At 30.2% G+C, this 21,343-nt stretch overlaps 2 protein-coding genes across 8 annotated transcripts in view; one reads left to right on the top strand and one right to left on the bottom strand.

Annotated features, from left to right (window-relative positions):
• The window catches only part of LOC143256519 (rab GDP dissociation inhibitor beta-like), a 31,042-nt gene extending 25,438 nt beyond the window's left edge, over nt 1-5,604 (top strand). The window contains exons 7-10 of the mRNA XM_076513858.1: nt 618-720; nt 1,641-1,785; nt 4,222-4,276; nt 4,904-5,604. Of these exons, the coding sequence (XP_076369973.1) occupies nt 618-720; nt 1,641-1,785; nt 4,222-4,276; nt 4,904-5,044 (444 nt within the window). The 3' untranslated portion in view covers nt 5,045-5,604. The remainder of the gene's footprint in view (nt 1-617; nt 721-1,640; nt 1,786-4,221; nt 4,277-4,903) is intronic.
• A 504-nt stretch (nt 5,605-6,108) lies between these two features.
• Nucleotides 6,109-21,105, bottom strand: LOC143256518 (glycerol-3-phosphate phosphatase-like). 7 transcript variants are annotated; one of them, XM_076513851.1, is made up of 8 exons: nt 20,969-21,104; nt 20,067-20,134; nt 19,629-19,721; nt 18,347-18,484; nt 17,916-17,984; nt 14,991-15,141; nt 9,336-9,480; nt 6,109-7,215 (listed from the first exon to the last, which is right to left on the bottom strand). In XM_076513851.1, exons 1-8 carry the CDS (start codon nt 21,045-21,047, stop codon nt 7,026-7,028), a joined length of 933 nt encoding a protein of 310 aa, XP_076369966.1. In that variant the 5' UTR covers nt 21,048-21,104; the 3' UTR covers nt 6,109-7,025. The 7 variants fall into 7 exon arrangements, with proteins under 7 accessions (XP_076369966.1, XP_076369965.1, XP_076369968.1 ...); XM_076513850.1 differs by having other exon boundaries at nt 20,930-21,062; XM_076513853.1 differs by lacking the exon at nt 19,629-19,721 and having other exon boundaries at nt 20,969-21,105.
• Nucleotides 21,106-21,343: the final 238 nt, after the last annotated feature.

The following is a 21,343-nucleotide window of genomic DNA, read 5'->3' as shown; positions in this document are numbered from 1 at the left end:
GTTTTTCTTTGTTAGGTGGCTAACAATACAAATTTAACATTTCTCTATGTATGATTTAGTGTTATTTACTTTGTTGAAATGTGTTGTGGTGCCATATGATTGTTTTACATAGGGGTGTGTATTACTTCTACCTTTGTTTTTCTTTGTTGAAATGTGTTGTGGTGCCATATGATTGTTTTACATAGGGGTGTGTATTACTTCTACCTTTGTTTTTCTTTGTTGAAATGTGTTGTGGTGCCATATGATTGTTTTACATAGGGGTGTGTATTACTTCTACCTTTGTTTTTCTTTGTTGAAATGTGTTGTGGTGCCATATGATTGTTTTACATAGGGGTGTGTATTACTTCTACCTTTGTTTTTCTTTGTTGAAATGTGTTGTGGTGCCATATGATTGTTTTACATAGGGGTGTGTATTACTTCTACCTTTGTTTTTCTTTGTTGAAATGTGTTGTGGTGCCATATGATTGTTTTACATAGGGGTGTGTATTACTTCTACCTTTGTTTTTCTCTGTTATTAATTCTAACGGTTGGTATGTTAATATCAGTATATCTTAAAGATTTAGGTACTCTGGATGTGATGTAGTTTTATATAAGCATATTTTCATTTCCTTTTCCAGGTAGTTAGGTGCATCTGTTTAATGAACCATCCAATTCCTAACACTAAGGATGCTTTATCTTGTCAGATTATCATCCCCCAGAAACAAGTTGGTCGTCATTCGGGTAAAGATTTATGTATTTATAATATTTATAAAGTTTGTAATGGATTTATGCCTTTAAGAAGCTGAATAAAATCATTCTAAATGTACTAAAGTTGAGACTTGGGCTGTATTTTAAAATCCCATAATATCTTGTTGCATGTTTTTTTGTTTTATCTTGGTTCGTTATTGCCATGTATGAGTAATAAAAGATACATACAAAAAAAAAGTTTAATTATATAAATTAAACCTACTAAAGAAAAAAACAAAACTTGACCATTTCCTGAACTTGTATATGCTGGTTGACATTGAGTAATCCATCAGTGTTTATTATTTTTCTTTCTTTGAAGGTGTTTCGTGAAATTCGAGCCAAACCATAGCCCTGTAGAAAATAAAATTAGAAGTTTTGTTATTTTTGTAAACTTCAGCTTGCTAATTTCAGTTTTTAGAATATTGTCTTCAAAAACTTTTGTTTGACATAATTAACTCTGTTCATTAGTAAATTCATAATGCTTTTTAAAAGAAAATATTTAATTCATATGTTATATTGTACATAATTCATGTTATATTGTACATAATTTTTAATGTTATTTAAACCTTCAAAATCCATTTTTATATATATAACACATTTCTTGAAGAAAAAACATGTATACATCTTTTATTGTAAGTAGGTTATTGAATAATACATTTCAGTTAGCATTACAAACTTAATTTGTGTTTTGTGTATTTGTTTTTATATTATTAGTGTAACAAATTTCAAACTTCTAAAAATTAACATATTAATAAGAAACTGACTAACTTTAGTTAAGAGTATTATTTTATTGAGTCAGTGTCTGAAAGAATTAAATATTTATTAGAAATTAGCCTTGAGAGGTTTAAGTTTACCAATTAACGGATATTTATTGTAATATTACTGAAAGCTAACAGTTCATCTTGTTTTTCCAGATATCTATGTGTCTTTGGTTTCTTACACACATCAAGTAGCAGCAAAAGGCTGGTTTGTAGCCATGGTTAGCACTGCAGTGGAAACCTCTAACCCTGAAGAAGAAATCAAGACAGGACTTGACTTACTGGGTCCCATTAAACAGAAGTAAGGCTTTTTCAGTTAACAACACACTGTTTTGTTATATTTGTATTTATCTTATAGCAGTGATGCACAGAAGTGTACAGAAGGTCGAACGTGTTATATTTTAAAATTATCTTGAATGTCCAAATCATGCGACATTCACAGTCAGTATAAAGTATCAGAACTGTATCTTTCCTTCTAATTTTGTAAATACTCTGAAACTACTGAAGATTGGTCACCTTTGGGAAAGGTATGTAACAGATATTCATGAAGGAAAATATTCATTCTCTCAGGTCATAAAGATGTATGTATTCAGACTTGGGGTTTAAAATTTCCAAGACTGAAAAATCCCTTGTACTTTAATAGTGTTGGAAAGTAAAGGAATTTAAAGTACTTGGAAGACCCAGATCATTCAAGAATTGACCTATAACAAGTTTTTATCCCAGGTGAAGTAAGTGTTGTATATTGTAACAAGTAAGACAACAAGCACATAAAGGTAAGAGGCCAAAGCCAGCTACATGCTCCAATATGCAGCATAAACAAGAAGTATTTCTATATGTAGAAGTGACACAAGGTATCTCTTCAATGACATCAAGAGAATAAAATGGGTATTATTGCTATTACATACAATCACATAACAGTTGAGTTGTCAAATACATTGTCTATGGAATTTTGTGAGATTGGACATTTGAAATGAATGCTGTTAACCATAGTGCTTTTACATAAATTGATTATGAAAGCCAGCAGATAAGAGTGGTATGCTTTGGATAGGGTATTCTTATGATGGAATCTTTTGCAATGGAAAATAAACTGCAGAGCTAATGTCAAGGTTGAAAATTGTCTTAAAGCACTTTACTGGACTGTGGAAATATGATAAATCATTTTGTAATGCAACAAATTTTGTATTATACGGAACAGACTGTTAACACCATTTTAAAAAGTGAAAATAAAACGTAAGACATTGTTGTGAATTTATATAGTTTTACAAACTACAAATACTAAAACTCATCTATCATTTTTAGTTGTGACTTGAAGTGTGAACTATATACAAGTAATACACTTGTTTATCTGTTTGTAACTTTTCTCACGTGTTTCTTGATCAAATGATTCAAATATCCGGTCACTAAAAAGCTCTATGTATGGGAAGTTCAAATTGCATATTGGGTTTTCTAATCAGAACCATCTTACCTGTATTTACTTAGATTTTAAATGCAATGAGTATGGTACACAATAGCACAGTGTTGTCATGTGATTACTGGCTTTGAATTCAGTTATAGCTATTTACTTGGAAAGTAGTTAAGACAAATGACACTTAATCTGCTTGTGGTTTTCTAAATAAAATCTTATACTAAATACAATTTCTGTGGTCTTTCACATCAAAGACTTTTTTGTATCTAAAATATGCACAGCAGTTCATTACAAACTATTTACTTATCAATTTGTGAACATGTATTCAGATATTTCTGCATACTCAACTGAGTTTGCCTTCATTACAACTTTTACATTTACTTTTTAGCTAATATCTTCTTTACTATTGGTTCATTCTTCATTTTTGTTTGTCTTTAAACTGTATCATACACTGAATACTTGCAATTGTTTACTATACATAATTTTATTAAATTTATGACAGTTTGTATGTCTAACCACCTAAAATATTAGTATAAAATAAACTAGGATTTATTGCTCTAAACAATGCCTGCAAAAAAAGTACATCTTAAATGGTATGCATAAAAATGATAGAATAAGAAAAATACAAGAGCATTAAAATTACTGCAAATGATTTGCAGGTAACAGCTGTAACATATTTAATGACCTTATTGAAGACATCATCTGTCTTTGAACATTTAATAGACACATTTCTCATGACAAAGTATTTGTTTCTGGTTTGAGTTAATCATTATGCTTGTGCCTTTTTTGCTATTGTGTGTAGTGATAACTGAATTATAGAGAAAATAACATTAAATACTGTTCATTAAAAATATAATGAACATACATTTTTGTATAAGAGCAATTGTTATGTTGTAAATATACATTTTTAAATTTAGTTTATGGTTGTCATTGTACTTCCTCTTCCAGTTTTTGTCAGATAGCGCTGTTTGAACTTGCTTCAGTGCATGGTTAAACATTTCTGTTTGTGAAGACATTTATTGTACTATTAATTTACACATTTTTACCAGGAAGTTTATGTATATAATATCAAATTGTATCTGTGAAAATGAGACTTAAGTAGTTTTTCTACTTCCCGAAAAAAATTAAAGCTTAAGTTTCATGATATTGTAGATATTAAAATATTTATGGGATCAACCAGTAAGATCTGCCATAACTCTGTTAAAAAACGTTCCAGTACCAGTTTTAACATACAGGCTCTAATATGTACTGGTGTGTTTGTATGTAAATATGTACTTAGTTGTAACTAATATGCATTAGGTGAAAAGATTAACTGATTTTTGTCTCTTGCAGGTTTGTATGGGTTAGTGATGTTTATAAACCCAAAGACGATGGGCAACACAATCAAGTATGTATTGTGATTGTTAATATTAAAACATTAAGTTGCAGATTTTGTACTTTTAAAAGAGCTGCCTTTGTATAATACCAGAAATGTAAATTAAGAAAATTTTAATGGATAAATGCCATGAACAATGTAAACCACTTTGTTAGCATGTCTGTCTTAATGACGATTACCCTTTATAGTATTTCTTGAAGTATTGATGTAAACCTGGGACATTATGAAATTGTTTTATCTTTCCCCATTTTATGTAAGAGCAATTGTTACATTGTAGATATACATTTTTAAATTTAGTTTATTGTTGTCATTAAACTTGCTCTTCCAGTTGGAAAAGAGACCAAGCTATAATTTTTTTTCTGCCTGTCCACAGTAAGTTTTTGTCAGATTGTGCTGTTTCAACTTGCTTCAGTGCATGGTTAAACATTTCTGTTTGTGAAGACATTTTTGCCTTGGACGTTTGTGGGAAAAATTTTGGAGATTTATTGATACTCCTGTATTAGTTCAGAATTGAGACATCTCTTCCCCCCCATTTATATACTGTCATAATAACCTTGAGGGTTTTAAGAAATTCTCAAAGGTTTCTTTGATTCTGTATTAGACTATGTAAAAGTTCTAAACTGCATTGTATCTGCTCAGGTGTTCATCTCTGAAACCTTTGATGCAACAACCCATTTTGAGACCACATGCTTGGACGTTCTGGATATTTTCCGCAGAGGAACAGGAGAAGATTTCGACTTTTCTAAAGTGCAGCATACTCTCGGAGATGAGCAAGAATGAAAACATTGAAGTTTTTTTTTTAGCTTTTTCAGGGTATCTTTCTCTGCTTCGTTGTTTTTGTATACGTTAAGTCTGTGAAAGTAACTCGTTGCTATGAGAAAGTGTCCCAGGAGCTGACTCTGAACCACTGCATGGAAGGCAACTCATACGATACTGTATTCTCGCATTTGTTACTGCCACTCTTGTATGGGGAATCTAGTGGCATTTGAATCATGTAATGTAGAACAATTTGTTTTGTGTGCAGTATCTCATCTTGTAATTTTGGAAAATCCTGTTGGCAAAGATGTGCAACTGTCACACTTAATTCTATATCTGAGCATGTAGTAAGTAATATATATCAGTTGATGGTAACCAAATATTAAAAAGGTAAGCAGTTCAATTAACATTAATTTGTATATATAATAATTATGAAGTATTAAGCCTTTTTTTCTTTGTTGCTGAAATGTAATATTAAAACCATGACCATTCCAATTTTTACCACAGCTGTATCGTTATCTTGGTTTGCTGATGAAGTGTTTAATGTATTTGAAATTTCTGAAATAAAATACTAGGTTCCCTGATTTGTTGTAATCTTTGGCATAATTGTATATTCATACCATGAATTTTGCGTGGTTCAATGTTTTTTACATTGTCTAGTAGTTAAATAATCCTTTACATCTTGGGGATGAAAATTATACCTGGTTCTTTTCATACAGCATTAGTATTTATACTATTACCTTTCAAAATTAGACTGGAAATGCTAACTTGTAAGTTCCATGTTTTAATTACACCATGGTGTAATGATTTTACGGTATATATTACAAAAATATTTAAATTCAACTTCTATCTCATGACAAAACCATTTCTGTAAGTAGTTGTATTCCTTTATTTTTATTACTCTGAATCAGTTTTCAGGCAACTAGTCATATATACTGCTGAAATATCTCGTGTGTGTAGTTAATTATGTTAAACTCCTTCTGTTTGAGAACATTCTGTTTCATCTTTATTTTAAGCACAAGAATGCAGGTGTGCAACATTTAGAAGTCTTGTTTCAAACACCATTGATGGGCACACACAAAAAAATGTTTAGTACACCTTTTATACATTAAGTTTATTTTGGGATTACAATTTTGCTTATAATGTAACTTCACTTCTCCTTTTACAATACATATTTCTATACATCTATAGTTACAAAAAAGTTTAGGGTAGGTTGCTATTGTATTAATTCTTTCCTTCACACTATACTAAAACCTAATTTTGTTGTTTTAAAATAAAGAAATTAATTTAAGCAGACACTAAATATTAATATAAACTAGCTTATATATTGTTCCAGTTTTTTTTCTACAAGTGACTAAGTATACTGAACAAGCTAAGTGCAAACTTTAAATCACCTTGGTTCTTGTTTTTAATCTAAACAGATTACTATTTATTCTTTCAGTATTTGTAGTTACTTAAATAGCTATAAATAATTTACATCTTATTTGTTAAACATGAACACGCGTTAAGCAGTAGACACTCAGTAAATTAATTTTTTTCCTATACCTACATAAATCTTAAATCCAAAACATTTCAGTAAGTTAGGAAGTTATGACAAATCGACTGTCTTCACTTTTCCTAAAACTATGTAAATGCAGTTGAACAATTATACAATGTACTACTGTACAGCATGCCAGCATTGTTACAGACTGTACCAAGAAACTCATGTTAGTAACATGCAGAAAGAACATTGGGAAATGATGTACATTAATAGGTACGTTTACAGAAATAACTATCATGTAGGTAATTTCTATATGCAATAAATTTAAACAAGCTGTCACTGTTGGTTAAGAACAAAAGTATGTTACGACTTGACTGAACATACTACAATGCTTTGTATAGTAAGGGAATTCAAAAGCAATACATTAGCACACACCAAACCAAGGAATATTAACTGTTATGTTCTTATACTTAGTTCCATAACAAATTTAACAAGTACAACTCCTATATGATAATACTAGAATATCTACTGGATTACTCCCATCAGTTGCCCTAAATCAGCAAGACTAGGAAGGTAGTAATTGGGAACCATCCTCTGTTCATTTTCAGAGTTGCTATTACTACACCTTTCTACTTCATCCAGGTCACTGACACCTGTTAAAACCAGCAATGTCCTTAATCCAATAGACTTTCCCAGAAGGATGTCTGTACTAAGCCTAAAACACCAAGTTAGTATGCATTAATATCGAGCAGTAAACTGTAGGTAAAAAAATTTTATTTTGGACAAAACAGTATTAAATTAAGAAAGAAAGAAATTTTCTCTCTAACATCTTAATTAATCATTCATTGGAAAAGCACTTAATGTTTGTAATTAAGTGGTAGGGTTTGTTTCTCGACTAAAAACTACTGTTTAAAAAAATGGATTCAAAATATAAACCTGATCATTCTCTTGAAAAATAGGACACATTTAAAACTTTAGCTTAAAGAACTGTTAATATATATTTTCAAAGAGTTTTTACTGGTATTTTTGAACATTTACAACCTTCTATATCTAATTTTGACAACTTAAGTTATTCAATAATTGGAACTTACTCTTGCATATTTGTACCAAACAATATCATGATACTTAAAAATATTAGGCCAAATGGACCCATTCGATCATGTAAGAAATCCTCATTTTGATAAATTCATGAAAACACAGCTAATATTAATTTACTTATGTATTTTACTACAGAAGAAATCAAAATGATGAGTTGAAAATAATGTGAGGTTTATGAAGTTGATAAACTTGTTACATTGTTGAAAAACAATCCACAGATTAGGGTGTGACAAGATCAGGCCAATATGAAGAAAAAAAATTTGAAATGATAAAATACCTTAAGGTTGAATCTCTATTTCTAAACTTCTACCATTATCGTAAAGAACACACAATCAACTTTGTGTAAATCTGCACATTTCCTCAACTGGCTTCCTAAGTATGATATACCAATTTGAAAACAGTGACTATTGAATAATTGAAATCTTGGCTTTTATATAATTTGATGTGTTAGAATTACTAACTGATAAAGGTTTGTGGAGAGTTCTGAAATGTATGAAGTACAGCATAAGTTTAAAACGTTTTCAATATGTCCTTGTGTTGTTTAAACAGCATGTCCTCTTGCATTATTGCATTTTGGTTCATAAGAACGTTATCACCGAAAATACATGCTATTTGTTTCTTTTTAATATACAGTTGTGCAATAATGTTCTACAAACTGTTTTATTTTTCACACTACAGCCAGATTTTTTCAGTTTTCATATAAGCCCATACAGTCAAGAATATGCACATCTGGAATTTACCATCAAGATCTCGTTTCATACATTTATTGTATCCATTAGATCATTCAGTGTCTTGCTGGGAGAAAAGTATCCACTCAATAAGCTATGTTTTTGAGTGAATGACATGATGGATCCAGAGGTGCTTGCACTTATCAGCTGTCATGATGCCATCAATTTTGTATAGATCATCACTGCCATTGGCTGAGATATGGCCTCAAACTTGTACCATTCCATTTCTCCAAAATGTTTACTGAAGATTACACTGTTATTTTTCTTTGCTTCATGGTTGAATAAATTGTCAGTGATGGATACACCTGTATAGGGCAAGTCTTCAGCTTTTCTGACAGCATCATGAGTGGTCTGATGCTCATTCAAACTTACAGGTTTGGTTACATCTTCTGTGCAATGGGCTCTGAACAGATACACTTTCTACAAGACAACTTTATGCTAATGTGTATCTTATTATTCACAAGGTAATATATGTACCTCTATTTACAGCATGATGTGTAATGGACCATTATCTCTTTCACATAAATCAATACCTGAGATAATAAATATCACTCTTGGAGCATTAGATTTCTACCTCTAACACTGCCTGTTTCATGTAATATCCTTTCAGAGCAACGTTCTTACAGATGCAAAATGATAAGAAGCACATTATTTATAGTAAAGAGAGTTTATCCTATCAAACTTTCTTGTACAAACATGACTTTTATATTGGTGAAATTTCTATGAACAAAATGATTTAAGAATTACGTATTTTCTGAAACATTCGTAACAATAAAATTACAACCAGAATAATGAACAAGAAGTTTTTTTACTGTGGTGGTGTGAAAATATTTTTACTCTTTTACTGCTCGACATTCTTGTCAACGCAAATTTGGAATATGCTAAATATTGTATGGTATAGATGACTAAAAATATCGAAGGTGATAGTGAGCTATTTAATTTAAGTGCTCCATAAATGCAAACAGAGTAAATTACAATGTCACAAATGAAATTAAAAGTAATATAGTACCGGTCTCCAATCATTATGCCTTTTGATGGATCTAAGTCTGGGTACTGATGTTTGATACAATCATACAAAAACTTTGCTGGTTTACCGAGAAGAATGGGAGTCCTCCCACATACAGTTTCTACTGCTCGAATAACGGCTCCCGTTCCTAAACACAACAAAAAAAAGTTTGAAATGTGTGACCAAATGTCATCTGAACTATTTAGTTGTTTTTTTAATACATGTACGGTAATATTTGTATTAGTTCAGAAAAATTCACTTTAAAAACATAACATACAATACCAGTTTTGAAACAATGCAAACAACTCGAGGTACAATTTAAGCATCCTAATGAAATGAAACAAAAAAAACCAAGAATGTCTGTTACAGTTATAAAGCCCAATAGCTGATAGTGCAATGTTTCTTCGTGATTTCAAAATTGGACCTTTCAACTGACAGCATGTTGTATCAACTACTGGTCTAATCAGCCCAGATTTATGCAAGTAAGATACTATTATGTCCTCACAAAATATTCTAAATAATCTTGTTAATTAAAAACGTTTGGTCTTTAATTTTTAGAAATAAGATTTGTTTTCTTAGGTAAGTTGTTTAGACTGATGCTTCAGCACCTAATGGCTATACCTCTATTTTGAAAGATAAAAAAAACAACAAATTTCAACAACTTTTAAATACCAAACACAATTCTACCAAAATATTACGAGTCTGCAATCAGGCAATGATTATTCTTAGACTAAAGCCACATCAGACTATCTGCTAAGCCCACAGAGGGGAATCGAACCCCTGATGTTAGCATTGTATATCCAGAGACATACCGCTATACCAGCAGGGGGCAGGCAATGATTACTAACCTGATTCTTGGACTATCAATTATAACTCAACATACTTAAAACTGTTAATTCCTCTGTTACATAAAGACATACTGTGAAAAAATAAACAATATTTATTATATTCTAGATGCATTTTTAAGACTTGAGCCTAATTATGTTTAGTCACTATGTTGTGTTACACTTACCTCTGAGAAGCTTCTTCAATATTACCTTCATGTTGAGTAAGTAAAGAAACTTTATACCTCAAGATTTTAAGTAACTTAAAACTATAACGTTGTAACAATCAATCCAATATTACTACTTTAGTAGCTTCTACATTGTATGTAAAATATAAATGTGGTTTTGATCAAAATTTCTAGGGAGTTAAAAAAAAAAACGAATCACACATAAAAGAAGCATTTGTTTAGACACTTCATCCTTTGATACGAATGTCTTTTTTATTAATAATTGCTTATTTAAGTTTACTTCTGATACTCCTTACATAGTTGTCTAATCGAATTAACTTATGTTACCATGAAAGATACTGGTTATAAAATTCCGTTTTAATTCGTGTCTTTTTATTTCTGACACTTAACTGAGATATGATGATAAAATTCTACCTTTAACCGATAAAGACCAAGTCTGGATTAATATTCAACATCCCAATGTTAAATTAACTGAAATGTAAAAATATTCTGAACTATTTTTATTCACACCCATGTAATGTATACTTAGAGTTGGATACTATAAGACTTTCACTGGGGCTGAGTTATACAGGGTGTTCAGAAAGTCACTGTGCAGTTTTGTAATCATATGTTATTAAATTTCAGATTTTGATTTCAAGCCAGCAACTGATAGCTGTGTTTAGAAACAAAATAAGAAGGATTCAGGCCTGTATTAATGCCAACGGGGGTTACTTTCAACATTGTTTATAATTGTCATTCATATTTACCTCCTGTATTCTATATTAAAACATGACTATTAATAAATATATAAGTGCACAGTGACTTACTGAACACCCCGTATATACATTTAGAGTTTTGTTAACGAACTTTTTAAATGTAATGAAGATTCACTTCAGCCTCTGGTGTTTATATATTTTGTTACTTTTCTTTCTTTGAACATAAAATCTCGCAAATCAAACACACTTCTAAAGATCCACTCTTTGTTAATCCATAAGAATTTCCAGAAACTCTCAAAAAAAAAACATTAACCATTGTTGAAGAATCCCATAATTCCAAGTATACCATATGTTTTAGATGGTGATTTATGTTACAAAACAAACTTGTCACTCTTTTTTGTAAAGCATTTCCACAGATTAATCTTTACTCACAAAACATGTTCTCCTACATGGGAAGCATCCCAAAACTGCAAAAATAATTAATAGATTAACAATATATTAGTACTTTATGTATATGTATAGAAAACATTTCAATATTCCATACTGATAAACTGTGTTCGCATAATATGTAAGAAACTGTAGAAGACATTTTAATAAATTCAACATATAAAATGACATAGAAACATCAACTGTTCACTCTTTATAATTTAACATACAATGCATAACTCATGTAAGTCACATACAGATTTCTGTTTCTTTGTAACAGATGCAAAGATATTTGTAGGCATTGTTTTATTTTCATATTGGTTATACATTAAACTTCAGAATGGATCAAAACACAGATTTCATTCATATTTTAAGCTGGGACTGTAGGTGTATTTCAACATGAAGTAATATATTCAAGTTTGTAATACAGCTTTAGCCCACAAAAATTAAATTACTTGTATTAGTTATTTCCAAAGCTGTAAAAGTAAACGAGATAGATACAAGTGAATGCGAAAGGTTAGAATCCTTATTGTAAATTTTTCACTGGACAACAAATCAATTTTATTTTATATTAGTTCAATTATAATCAATTTCATAAAGGTTACAATGAAATGAACTGATAATAAACATGATAACCATACCACAGCTAGTATGGTTCTACTGAAGACTGTAGGTTACATATGCAAAACCTATTTCACCATGCCTTCAACCTGAGTAATAATTAAAATGCAACAGCAAACTTTGATTGTGTTAATGTACAATTCTTATAAAACTATGTTCTGCAAAAACAAAACAGTACTGTAACTACTGTAGCAGACTTTTGATTTATTAGCTACGATTTCACAGACTCAAGCAATAAAGCTTAATAGTTTTACTTTACAATGTACTAAACCCAAATAAACAAGAATATAAAACATGTCACTAACAATATTCACTTATTTTGCCACTCCATTACTAGTTAAACATTGTTTTGTTTTTTTGTACAGATCTCTGGATTTGTTTCACACAATTAGTTTTTCATGTAAATTAAAGAGTAACAAAAATTTAGTGTTCAGTTCAACACAGTAATTGTAATTTGAAGAAATAATCATAAAGACTCAGCTCACACACCTTTATAATCTGTGGTGCAGTCTCTCCTCCTGTCTTTACACAAAGACAAAAACACCCATGCAATGGTTATAGTTCTTCAGAGATTTTTAGCACATAAGCAGTTTTTGAATCTTGTAGTTACTACAAAGCCTTGCTGTTCAAGTACTGCAGCAGGAACCGAGTCTCAAAAACCGTATGCTATGCTACACAGTGTAAAACACAAGTCATCCAACATATGCTTAAAAATGCATTAAATTTTTAAATGTACACAAAACAAAAGGCTGAGTGATTTGTTCTTTGATTACTGTGTAGTAAACCCTTTTGAAATGTATCTGATAATTAGAAAAAAATCACTATCCTTTATACATGTAGCAGTGTGAAACCATCATGAAACTGCAACTGCAAGTCACTGCAACATCACTTACTTTGTGATAACATAAAATAAACAATGTATCCCAATAATTATTATATGTGGGAAAGACCTATTTGTTTTTATTATATTTTGAATTTTAACAATTAAAAGTGCAAAATGCTTCTAAGTTAATAAGTAACAAATCACCGTATACGATAGGGAATAAAGCAGTGGAAAAGGAGAAAGTCTGATCATATCACACCACTCCGTGTGAACAGTAGTTTTTACATTTGTTTGATTAACATTATTAAAGCAAAAGGAAAAAAAAAAGTAAAAAGTCAGAAAAATAATTTTTAAAAAAACCTATTGATATACAATTTTTCAAATAAATAACAAAATAAAATCATTCATATAGAAACTAATTCCTAGTTTGAAGTAGATATCTATATACAGAAGACAGCAGATTTATAGTGAACAATAACAGTAGTAAGTGCTTGTTGGTTAAGTTTATAACTAATTATAAAAACCCAGTCCAGTGGCCTAGTAGAGAGTGTGATTTATGGTAGTGATTGCTAACATTTTTTTTCCAGTAGAAGACCAGTTAGTTTTAACCATTTTAAAATTGTCACCAACCATTTAACAGAATTTTGACTTTTTAATGTGTTTTTTTATATTACAATGTAAAACAACATATCTTAATAGCTGTTTCTTTAAAATGTTTTTTTTTATTATTTTCCAGACTGGCTTAAATCTTGTTGTGTAAGACAGCCAGATACCTCCCCAGTGAGGAAGAGGGAAAGAAAAGATTATTGGTCTAACTACTGATGTAGAAAGCTCAGTTATTCTTGGATGAGGAAACCATTGTGTTGGTGAGATAAGATTAATTACACTGAAAGAGTGAGAAATAAACACTAAGCACCAGCCAAAAGATAGCCATAAGAAAAACCGAAACTGAGAATTTCTGATTTAAAGAAATGATTCATAGAAAGCAACATAAGAAATGAATTCTAAAACCAAGCTTACGTAAAGCATCCTTCAGAATTCAAACCATACAAAGTGATTTGTGAAGATATTTATAAGTTATTAACCCTATCCACCCATGTAAAGATATACACACTATATTGAAAGCTACAAGTATTAAATCTGAAAAGATTAAACAAGTACAAAGAGGTCACGTGGTCGGTCATATAGACCGAGCCGATGTTGAAGGTGTTAAAAGGCTCTTGCTTCATCAATCAATCATTGATACAGAAATGGAAATCTTCTGCTCAGGATTAAACACACAAAGCAACAGCTTTTGTAACACTGGAGCAAACATAAGAAGCCGTTGGTGAAACAAAAAACTCATTGAACCAGTGGACATTATCTCTATGTACAGAACAGTGACAAAAATTCTTAACAAAATATAAAGATCCAACTTTTCATTATCCCATAAGCTGGCTTCATAATCAAGATGAATACAGAAAATCCTTTCATTCTGGATCAAGGTACCACGATAATGTTCAGTGGAAAAAAATCCAGAACAAATCACTAATCCACTTACTTAGAAATCTCAATGATGGAGATGTAAAAGGAAATTAGTTCTAAAATGATGATTCAGTAAAATAAATTCAGTAAATGATGATTCATGTGCCAGAGATTATTCAACTAAGTCAGCCTAGGCTGAATATTTAAATTAGAGCTGTAATATATAGCATCAGTAAACACAACAGTTTCAGAGAAGAAAGAAAGCTTTTTTATATTCATACACTATATTTCATTGTAATAATCAAAGAAATCTGTTTTAAAACGAGACTGGTCATCTCAAATAGGGTTATCAATTTTACAATCTTCTTGGTCAGCTGACACTATTCTGATCATGTGTAGAACAGCTGTATAATGGCTATCAGACAGAGAGACAATCTTAATAACAAAAAATGGTCTCATCCATACATAAAAGAACAGATGTTACAGATAATATTTAGCCAACGAAATTGGAGGTAAGGTTTTGTACACATAGGTATCAGTTAGTACATTTCACAACTATGATGGTTGTTGTAACAGATAAATGTTTAGTGTAACAAAAACAAAACAGATTTTCCTACCTGGAATAACTAGATGTTTCAAATCTGTCTGGAACTGTTCATCTACATTAGTAGCTATATAAACACAATCTGGATCTTTAAGATAACTCACTGTTTTGACTAATTTTGGGAAGCTAACATGCTGATCAAAACCCACTACTACAGCTCCAACCTACAATTAAAAAAATAAATAATTATAAATACATAATTTGTTTTTTTTTAAACATTGCTACTTGTAAAGAAAACAATTATTTTACTTCAGTTCAAATTTACACAGAAAGGACTAAATGTTTCTTCATTTCTGACCTCTCGCTTCCATTCTTTTAAAATAATCTCAGTTGAAAAGTTAGTATTAATCATACTATTTTTTCATTCTGAACTTACATTTTGATCAATAGATAATTACAATACACAATCTTGGCTCCAATCTAATGCTACCTTCGATGTGTTAATTTTGATAATCTTTACATAAAAAAATTCTAACCACTCTTGATACAGGTGGGTAAAAAGTGTGCACATCAGAATCTTTTCACAGTTACATTCAAAATTTCATTTAATTAATTTATTACTAATGAATATAATAAACTCTACATGACAGTATGGTTAAATAATTTAATTTCTCCATTTCAAAAATATATATTTAATACTCTCATCTTCACTCCCACATGTAACACTCATTTTCTTCTAACTCCCTAGTTCAAATATACTCTTCATTCCTTTTTCAATATTAATACTGATTAGAGACTTATAATATAGATATTGCTAAGATATAAACTAATTATATAATCTCCAATCATAGAGATATGAACTAGAAAGTCAAACCCACATGCTTTGTTCTGCTATCATAATGTGTTTTGAAAATATATCAATAATTCTTCCCAACAGTTACTAGTACATTATTTATAAACAACAGAAAAAAAACTATTTAAGATAAATGAATTATAGAATAGGCTAACTTGTTTTTGATATAACTTCTGGATTATTTAGACTATAAATTCAAAGTTGCTGAGTTTATCCCAACCAGGAAAAATTTTAATATAGTTAATGCTGAGTTAAAATGCCAGTTAAATTACAAAAGTTGTAGGACATTGTATTTTTTTTGTATATTATTATTTGATGTTCCAATTTGAATACTTAAAATAAATAAAAGTTCATAAGGAACTAATAATAACTCTATCAAATATTAGGGGAAAATTTTATTAATATTTTGGCATGGAAAAAAAAGTATAATACCATAATATAAATAATAAAGTTCTTCCTCTTTATTTATATTTTGATTTGTTGTTAGAAAATTAATTAATATGAAAAATTAGAAACTCGTTAGGTTAGTTAAGAAAACAAAAATTTCTCAATGAGGTATGCACACAAACTCCTCGAGCATTAGGTAACTGAATACATTCTCTCACTGTAACTTGAGGTTCTTCTTTGCAGAGTGCTTGCAGCTTTATTTGGATCATTTAATAGTCTGACATGGTTCAGAGATTAATGAAACAATACAGTGAAATAAAAACATGTAAACTGTTATGAGCCCAAGACTATTTAGGGTAACTAATTTTTCTATTATAATACACCATCATTATAAAAAAAAAAGGTTACTTTGTTTTATTTCACATTTTTTCTGTGATAGTGTTTTTACATTTGTAAAATGGTACAGTATTAGAGTACAGATAATAACATGAAATATAAAGATTTAAAGAAAAAAACAAAAGCCCTGTTATTCATCCAGGAGGTTCTATACACTATGCAAATGAAATATGAAAACCTAAAGTTGAAAAAGTATTTCTAATTTAAATGTGAAGACCACCTCTCACTTAGATTACTGAAAAGTCTCAATCAAACTATGACTCCACATGTTTACGAAGAATGTTTTAATAAACATGCTTAATTAAAAAATCAAATTTTCTGTGTATGAAAGACTCATAGTGTTTACTATAAGCTTGCCAAATTTCATATACAAGCATTAAGAGTAATATAAGGTACAGTTTTATGGTTACACATTGATACAATGTTGGTTAAAATGATCAAGCTACTAAACAAAGGGTCAAACTCTCCCACTCATGCCATATTATGTCTTGGTCACAGCAGCTGGACAGTATTATTACACCTTTTAGATTTCCCCATACTATTTTATGAAGCCTAATTTTACAAATTTTAAAAGTCTGCTTTTATTATTAGCCAAAACAAGAACAATTGAAGTTTGTAATTTTTCATATTTATTGGACAAATTTTTTACAAGCAAACTTTAACACTATTATTACTTTCAGATGTCAAAAAAAAGCTAGTTTATTTTAGGCTCAGATAAACAATGAGCATAGAAGGCCAGAAAAGAATTAATGACTTCACCATTTCTTTCTTTGTTTCAAAACTTTTTTCACGAGTAGTTATCAAAGTTCATTAACCTGTTTTCTTTTAACTGGAGCATGCTCAATATCTCTGCTACTTCTAAACTCAGAGACTGTTAAATGATATATAGTTTGTAATGTCTTTTTTTAATCAAATATACAACAAATTCCTTAAACATAAAATGTTTGGTATTTCATTAAATTTCCTATCTGTCTCTAGTTATTAACATTACAAAATGACTGGACATTAATAGGTTAAAAATGGACATCTAAACTATTAGGTGATGATGTGTTTTTACCTTTACGTGGCCCGACATAGCCAAGCATGTTAAGGCATTCGACTCATAATCTGAGGGTTGCAGGTTCAAATCCCAGTTGCACCAAACATGCTCACCCTTTCAGGGGTGTTATAATGTGACAGTCAATCCTACTATTCGTTGGTAAAAGAGTAGCCCAAGAGGTGGTGGTGAGTGGTGATGACTAGTTGCCTTCCTTGTAGTGTTACACTGCTAAATTAGGGATGGCTAGCACAGATAGCCCTTGAGTAGCTTGCATAAAATTCAAAAACAACAAACAAACAACTCTTTACGCATTAAAAACTTACTTCAGAATCCAGTTCCAACTCGTTTGTTACCCAGTTATACCAGTCTTCTATTTCGGGCATTGGATCTGGCTAATCAAAAGAAATTAAATCTCTGTATAGATACTTAGATGTTATTACTTAATGTATTTGACACAATTTAACTGTGAGAATCACAATCTGTGAATGAGTGGGTTATCTTTACTATAGTTATTAAGAAATAAAAAAAATAAATATTACACTATTAACATTATTACTGAAATAATTCGTAATTCAAAATCACGTTTGATTACTTCTGATTATCATGTGTGTACTAAGTGACCCAATTATATTCTTGACAATGTTCAGAAAGTTTGAAATGGGTTTCTGATGAAACTAATGCATTAATAGTAAATCGCATACGGACGTAATTCCAAAATCACTTGAGAAATTCATTAATTAATTATTTTTCTTACACCAACAGGTAGGAAGGGGATTCCAGCACTGTAAAGCTCGTCTCCAATACCACTACTTCCGAGGACGTACACTTTCTTTTTGAAATGGATGGACTTCAAATATACTGCCACACAGTAGGATGTTGGGAATATTCTATCCTGATCAGTGAGAGAAATGCCATACATTTGTACACAAACTTTCTGTTCACTCAGTCAGTTTTTGTTAATGAAACAATATGGCTTTCACACACAGGCACATTTCATTTTAGTAATGCTTTTTGGACTTGAAGTGTGAAACAAGATTTGCAATTTGAGAGGAACTATAATGCCTAGTAGATATATTATCTTACAAATAATTCACCCAGTTTAAACTTTCAAGCTCATCTCTTGCCTCTAAATTAAGTTCCATTCTTTATTAGAATGATGAATTTTATGAAAAGCTATTACTAAGAACCTGTTTGGTTATGTAAGTGTATTTATTTGTGGACTCGACTTGGTAAATACGTTTTATAAATTACACGTCTTTGTTTCAAATAATTACACCCAATAGCAGAGGTCAGTAGTGTAAGTACAGATGGTCGAACAGAGCAGCTGTCATGGGAACAGTCTAGAAGGGAAATATAAAGTCTCAGCTATTTTAACAGATATTTGAAAACTAAACCAGATAATATGATTCAGCAAAACTTACCCATTTGTGATTATTATTATATATTATCACAAACTGAATTGTTTTACTTTATGATTTTATAAAGTGATTGTGTATGTGTGTAGGGGGGGACAATTCACCAAACTTGCTCCAGTCATAAAAACACTGCCAGTTTACATATTCTACTGAACAAAGTTAAAGAGCTTAAGATGTATTGTAAAAAGTTACTTAAAGTTGCTTAATAATTTCATTTGTACCACTGATGCATGACAAGTTACAAAATACCTAGTTCTCATGTTTAAGAAAATATTTTGAAAAATATACGTTTCCTTCAAATACGTAAGTGCTATATATGCAATGCATTATAAATGAATGTGCTGATATTAGCATATTAAAAGTAATTCGTGCAATGACTTTAAAATTTTTTGCATATCTCTCAGGGGTAATATTTTCAATGTTGTTTTCCCCTTCTTGTACCATAACCTCAACAATAAAAATATTACCTCTGAAAGAGATTATAGAACATTACTGTTCTTTTGCCCTTCTTAATGCATAGCTCAACTAACATATCAACAAATTTAAAAAATAAATTACATACATATCTTGTAAGAAACTTTTAGTTTCTAAACAAAGTGTTAGTAGAACTTACACACTCACCACACTTGCTTTAAAACCAAGCATTTCAAATTTCCTATGGTATTCATATCTTGACTTACTACTGTTATTTGTGACAAAGATTACTGTCTTACCCTGCAACAGATAAAAAATAGCAAAAAAGTCATTGTTTTCCATATAACTAGTATAATATTACAAGTATAAGTTTATTCGATATTCCACAGCAATAATCTGAACAATGTTTTTTCAATTCTACAATACTTTCATGGAATATATACTTAAATTTCAAAACACTTTATAAAAGAAAATTAGCCACAAAAAAGGTTTTGTTAATATGTTGTATTCTAGTCATTTACACAATATCACAAACACTACAAATCCCCAAGAAGCATCTCAGTTTGCAGTTGTTCTAACAAGTTAGAAATAAAAAAATTAAATAGGAGTCAGAAATAAACTTGAAGTGCATGTTTGTCTTTTTACCCTATCTTGAAGAGCATTTATAGTTTCTTTTGCTCCAGGAATTGCTTCATTTCTATTCCACAGTACTCCTGGTGTTAAAAATGAGAAAAAACAAATATATATTATAAAAATGTAAAAACAAAACAAAAACAACAGCTTCTTTATTATCTAAAAATAATAAAGATTGTTTTTTCTAATGTGCTTCATTAAACAGTTCGATGAAATATTTTGAATATATGTTTTAGCTAATGGTTGTTACATTTTAAATCAGATTTTTGATTTAGAAGCAGAATTTATTTCACAAAATGTTACACCTTTAAATTGAAACCTACAAACAGGGGGAACATAGAAAAATAAGTAACAGAGAAGTTTTAACAATTTGTTTATGCCATTACAGATCTCTGTTCTAGAAATGTACTTCAGTTACCACTAACAAGTACAGTTATTAATGTAAGATACACAGTTTTAGGAACTTATGAATGAAAGTACAAATAATAATTAACATATTAGACAAAGAACAAATAAAGGAAACAAAAGTCATTTGAACTGAAGTAGGAGATAACGACCCTATGCATGACGCCACACCTAAGAATATACTTGATCCAAAGTATCACTGTTTAGCAATTTAAACCAAACAAGTTTCATACAGAAAATCTACCAACACATAATAGTTAGCAAGTGACTATTTGAACTCTAGAACAAACTGGACTGATTAACTAAATGTTATAATCGCTGAAAAAATGAGTTTCAGATAAACAGGTTCAGCTTCAGTGTAGCAATGTTAGTGCCACATTTTCAAACCAGAGTAATTGTTCACAGCCTGAGAAAAATTGTTTGCTAAAGAGAGAGTGCAACAATTACAGTAAAAGCAATAGGATCCTTACTAAAAGCCATCAACATCATTAACACTGCAGTACAATTACCATCACAATCGGTGAGAACAAAGTCAAACGAATTCAAAAATCCATTACGAAACACCGTTGCATCAAGTTCCTTCGTCATGATCAAGCGACGAGTCTAGGATAGTAATAGTCACCAACGGCCAAATATTAGTAAAACAGCCTCTAAGCTTGTGGACATTTAACTATCATCAGTAAATATAATTTAGTAAAACATGTTACTATTATTTTTTACGTAGCAGTAGAAAAATATGTAAATTATTTTTTTCTTTCATTAAATTAACAAAAATATTTCAAAATATTATTGTTATTTTTTTATTATTTCGATTGTTTTTGTTTTGAATTTCGCACAAAGCTACTCGAGGGCTATCTGTGCTAGCCGTCCCTAATTTTGCAGTG

This window comes from Tachypleus tridentatus, chromosome 7, assembly GCF_004210375.1.
Source record: "Tachypleus tridentatus isolate NWPU-2018 chromosome 7, ASM421037v1, whole genome shotgun sequence".
NCBI lineage: Eukaryota > Metazoa > Arthropoda > Merostomata > Xiphosura > Limulidae > Tachypleus > Tachypleus tridentatus.
The sequence above is the reverse complement of the archived record's forward strand: the minus strand, read 5'-3'. Positions and strand labels throughout refer to the sequence as shown.

What these genes read in the sequence shown, in the direction of transcription:
- LOC143256518 (XM_076513850.1), bottom strand. Translation starts at nt 21,047, where the DNA reads ATGACGAAGGAACTTGATGCAACGGTGTTTCGTAATGGATTTTTGAAT. An exon ending in TAAATGCTCTTCAAGATAGG is followed by an intron (nt 19,722 to 20,066) that starts GTAAAAAGACAA and finishes TATCTGTTGCAG; the next exon opens with GGTAAGACAGTAATCTTTGT. An exon ending in GGCATAATGATTGGAGACCG is followed by an intron (nt 7,216 to 9,335) that starts GTACTATATTAC and finishes TTGGTGTTTTAG; the next exon opens with GCTTAGTACAGACATCCTTC.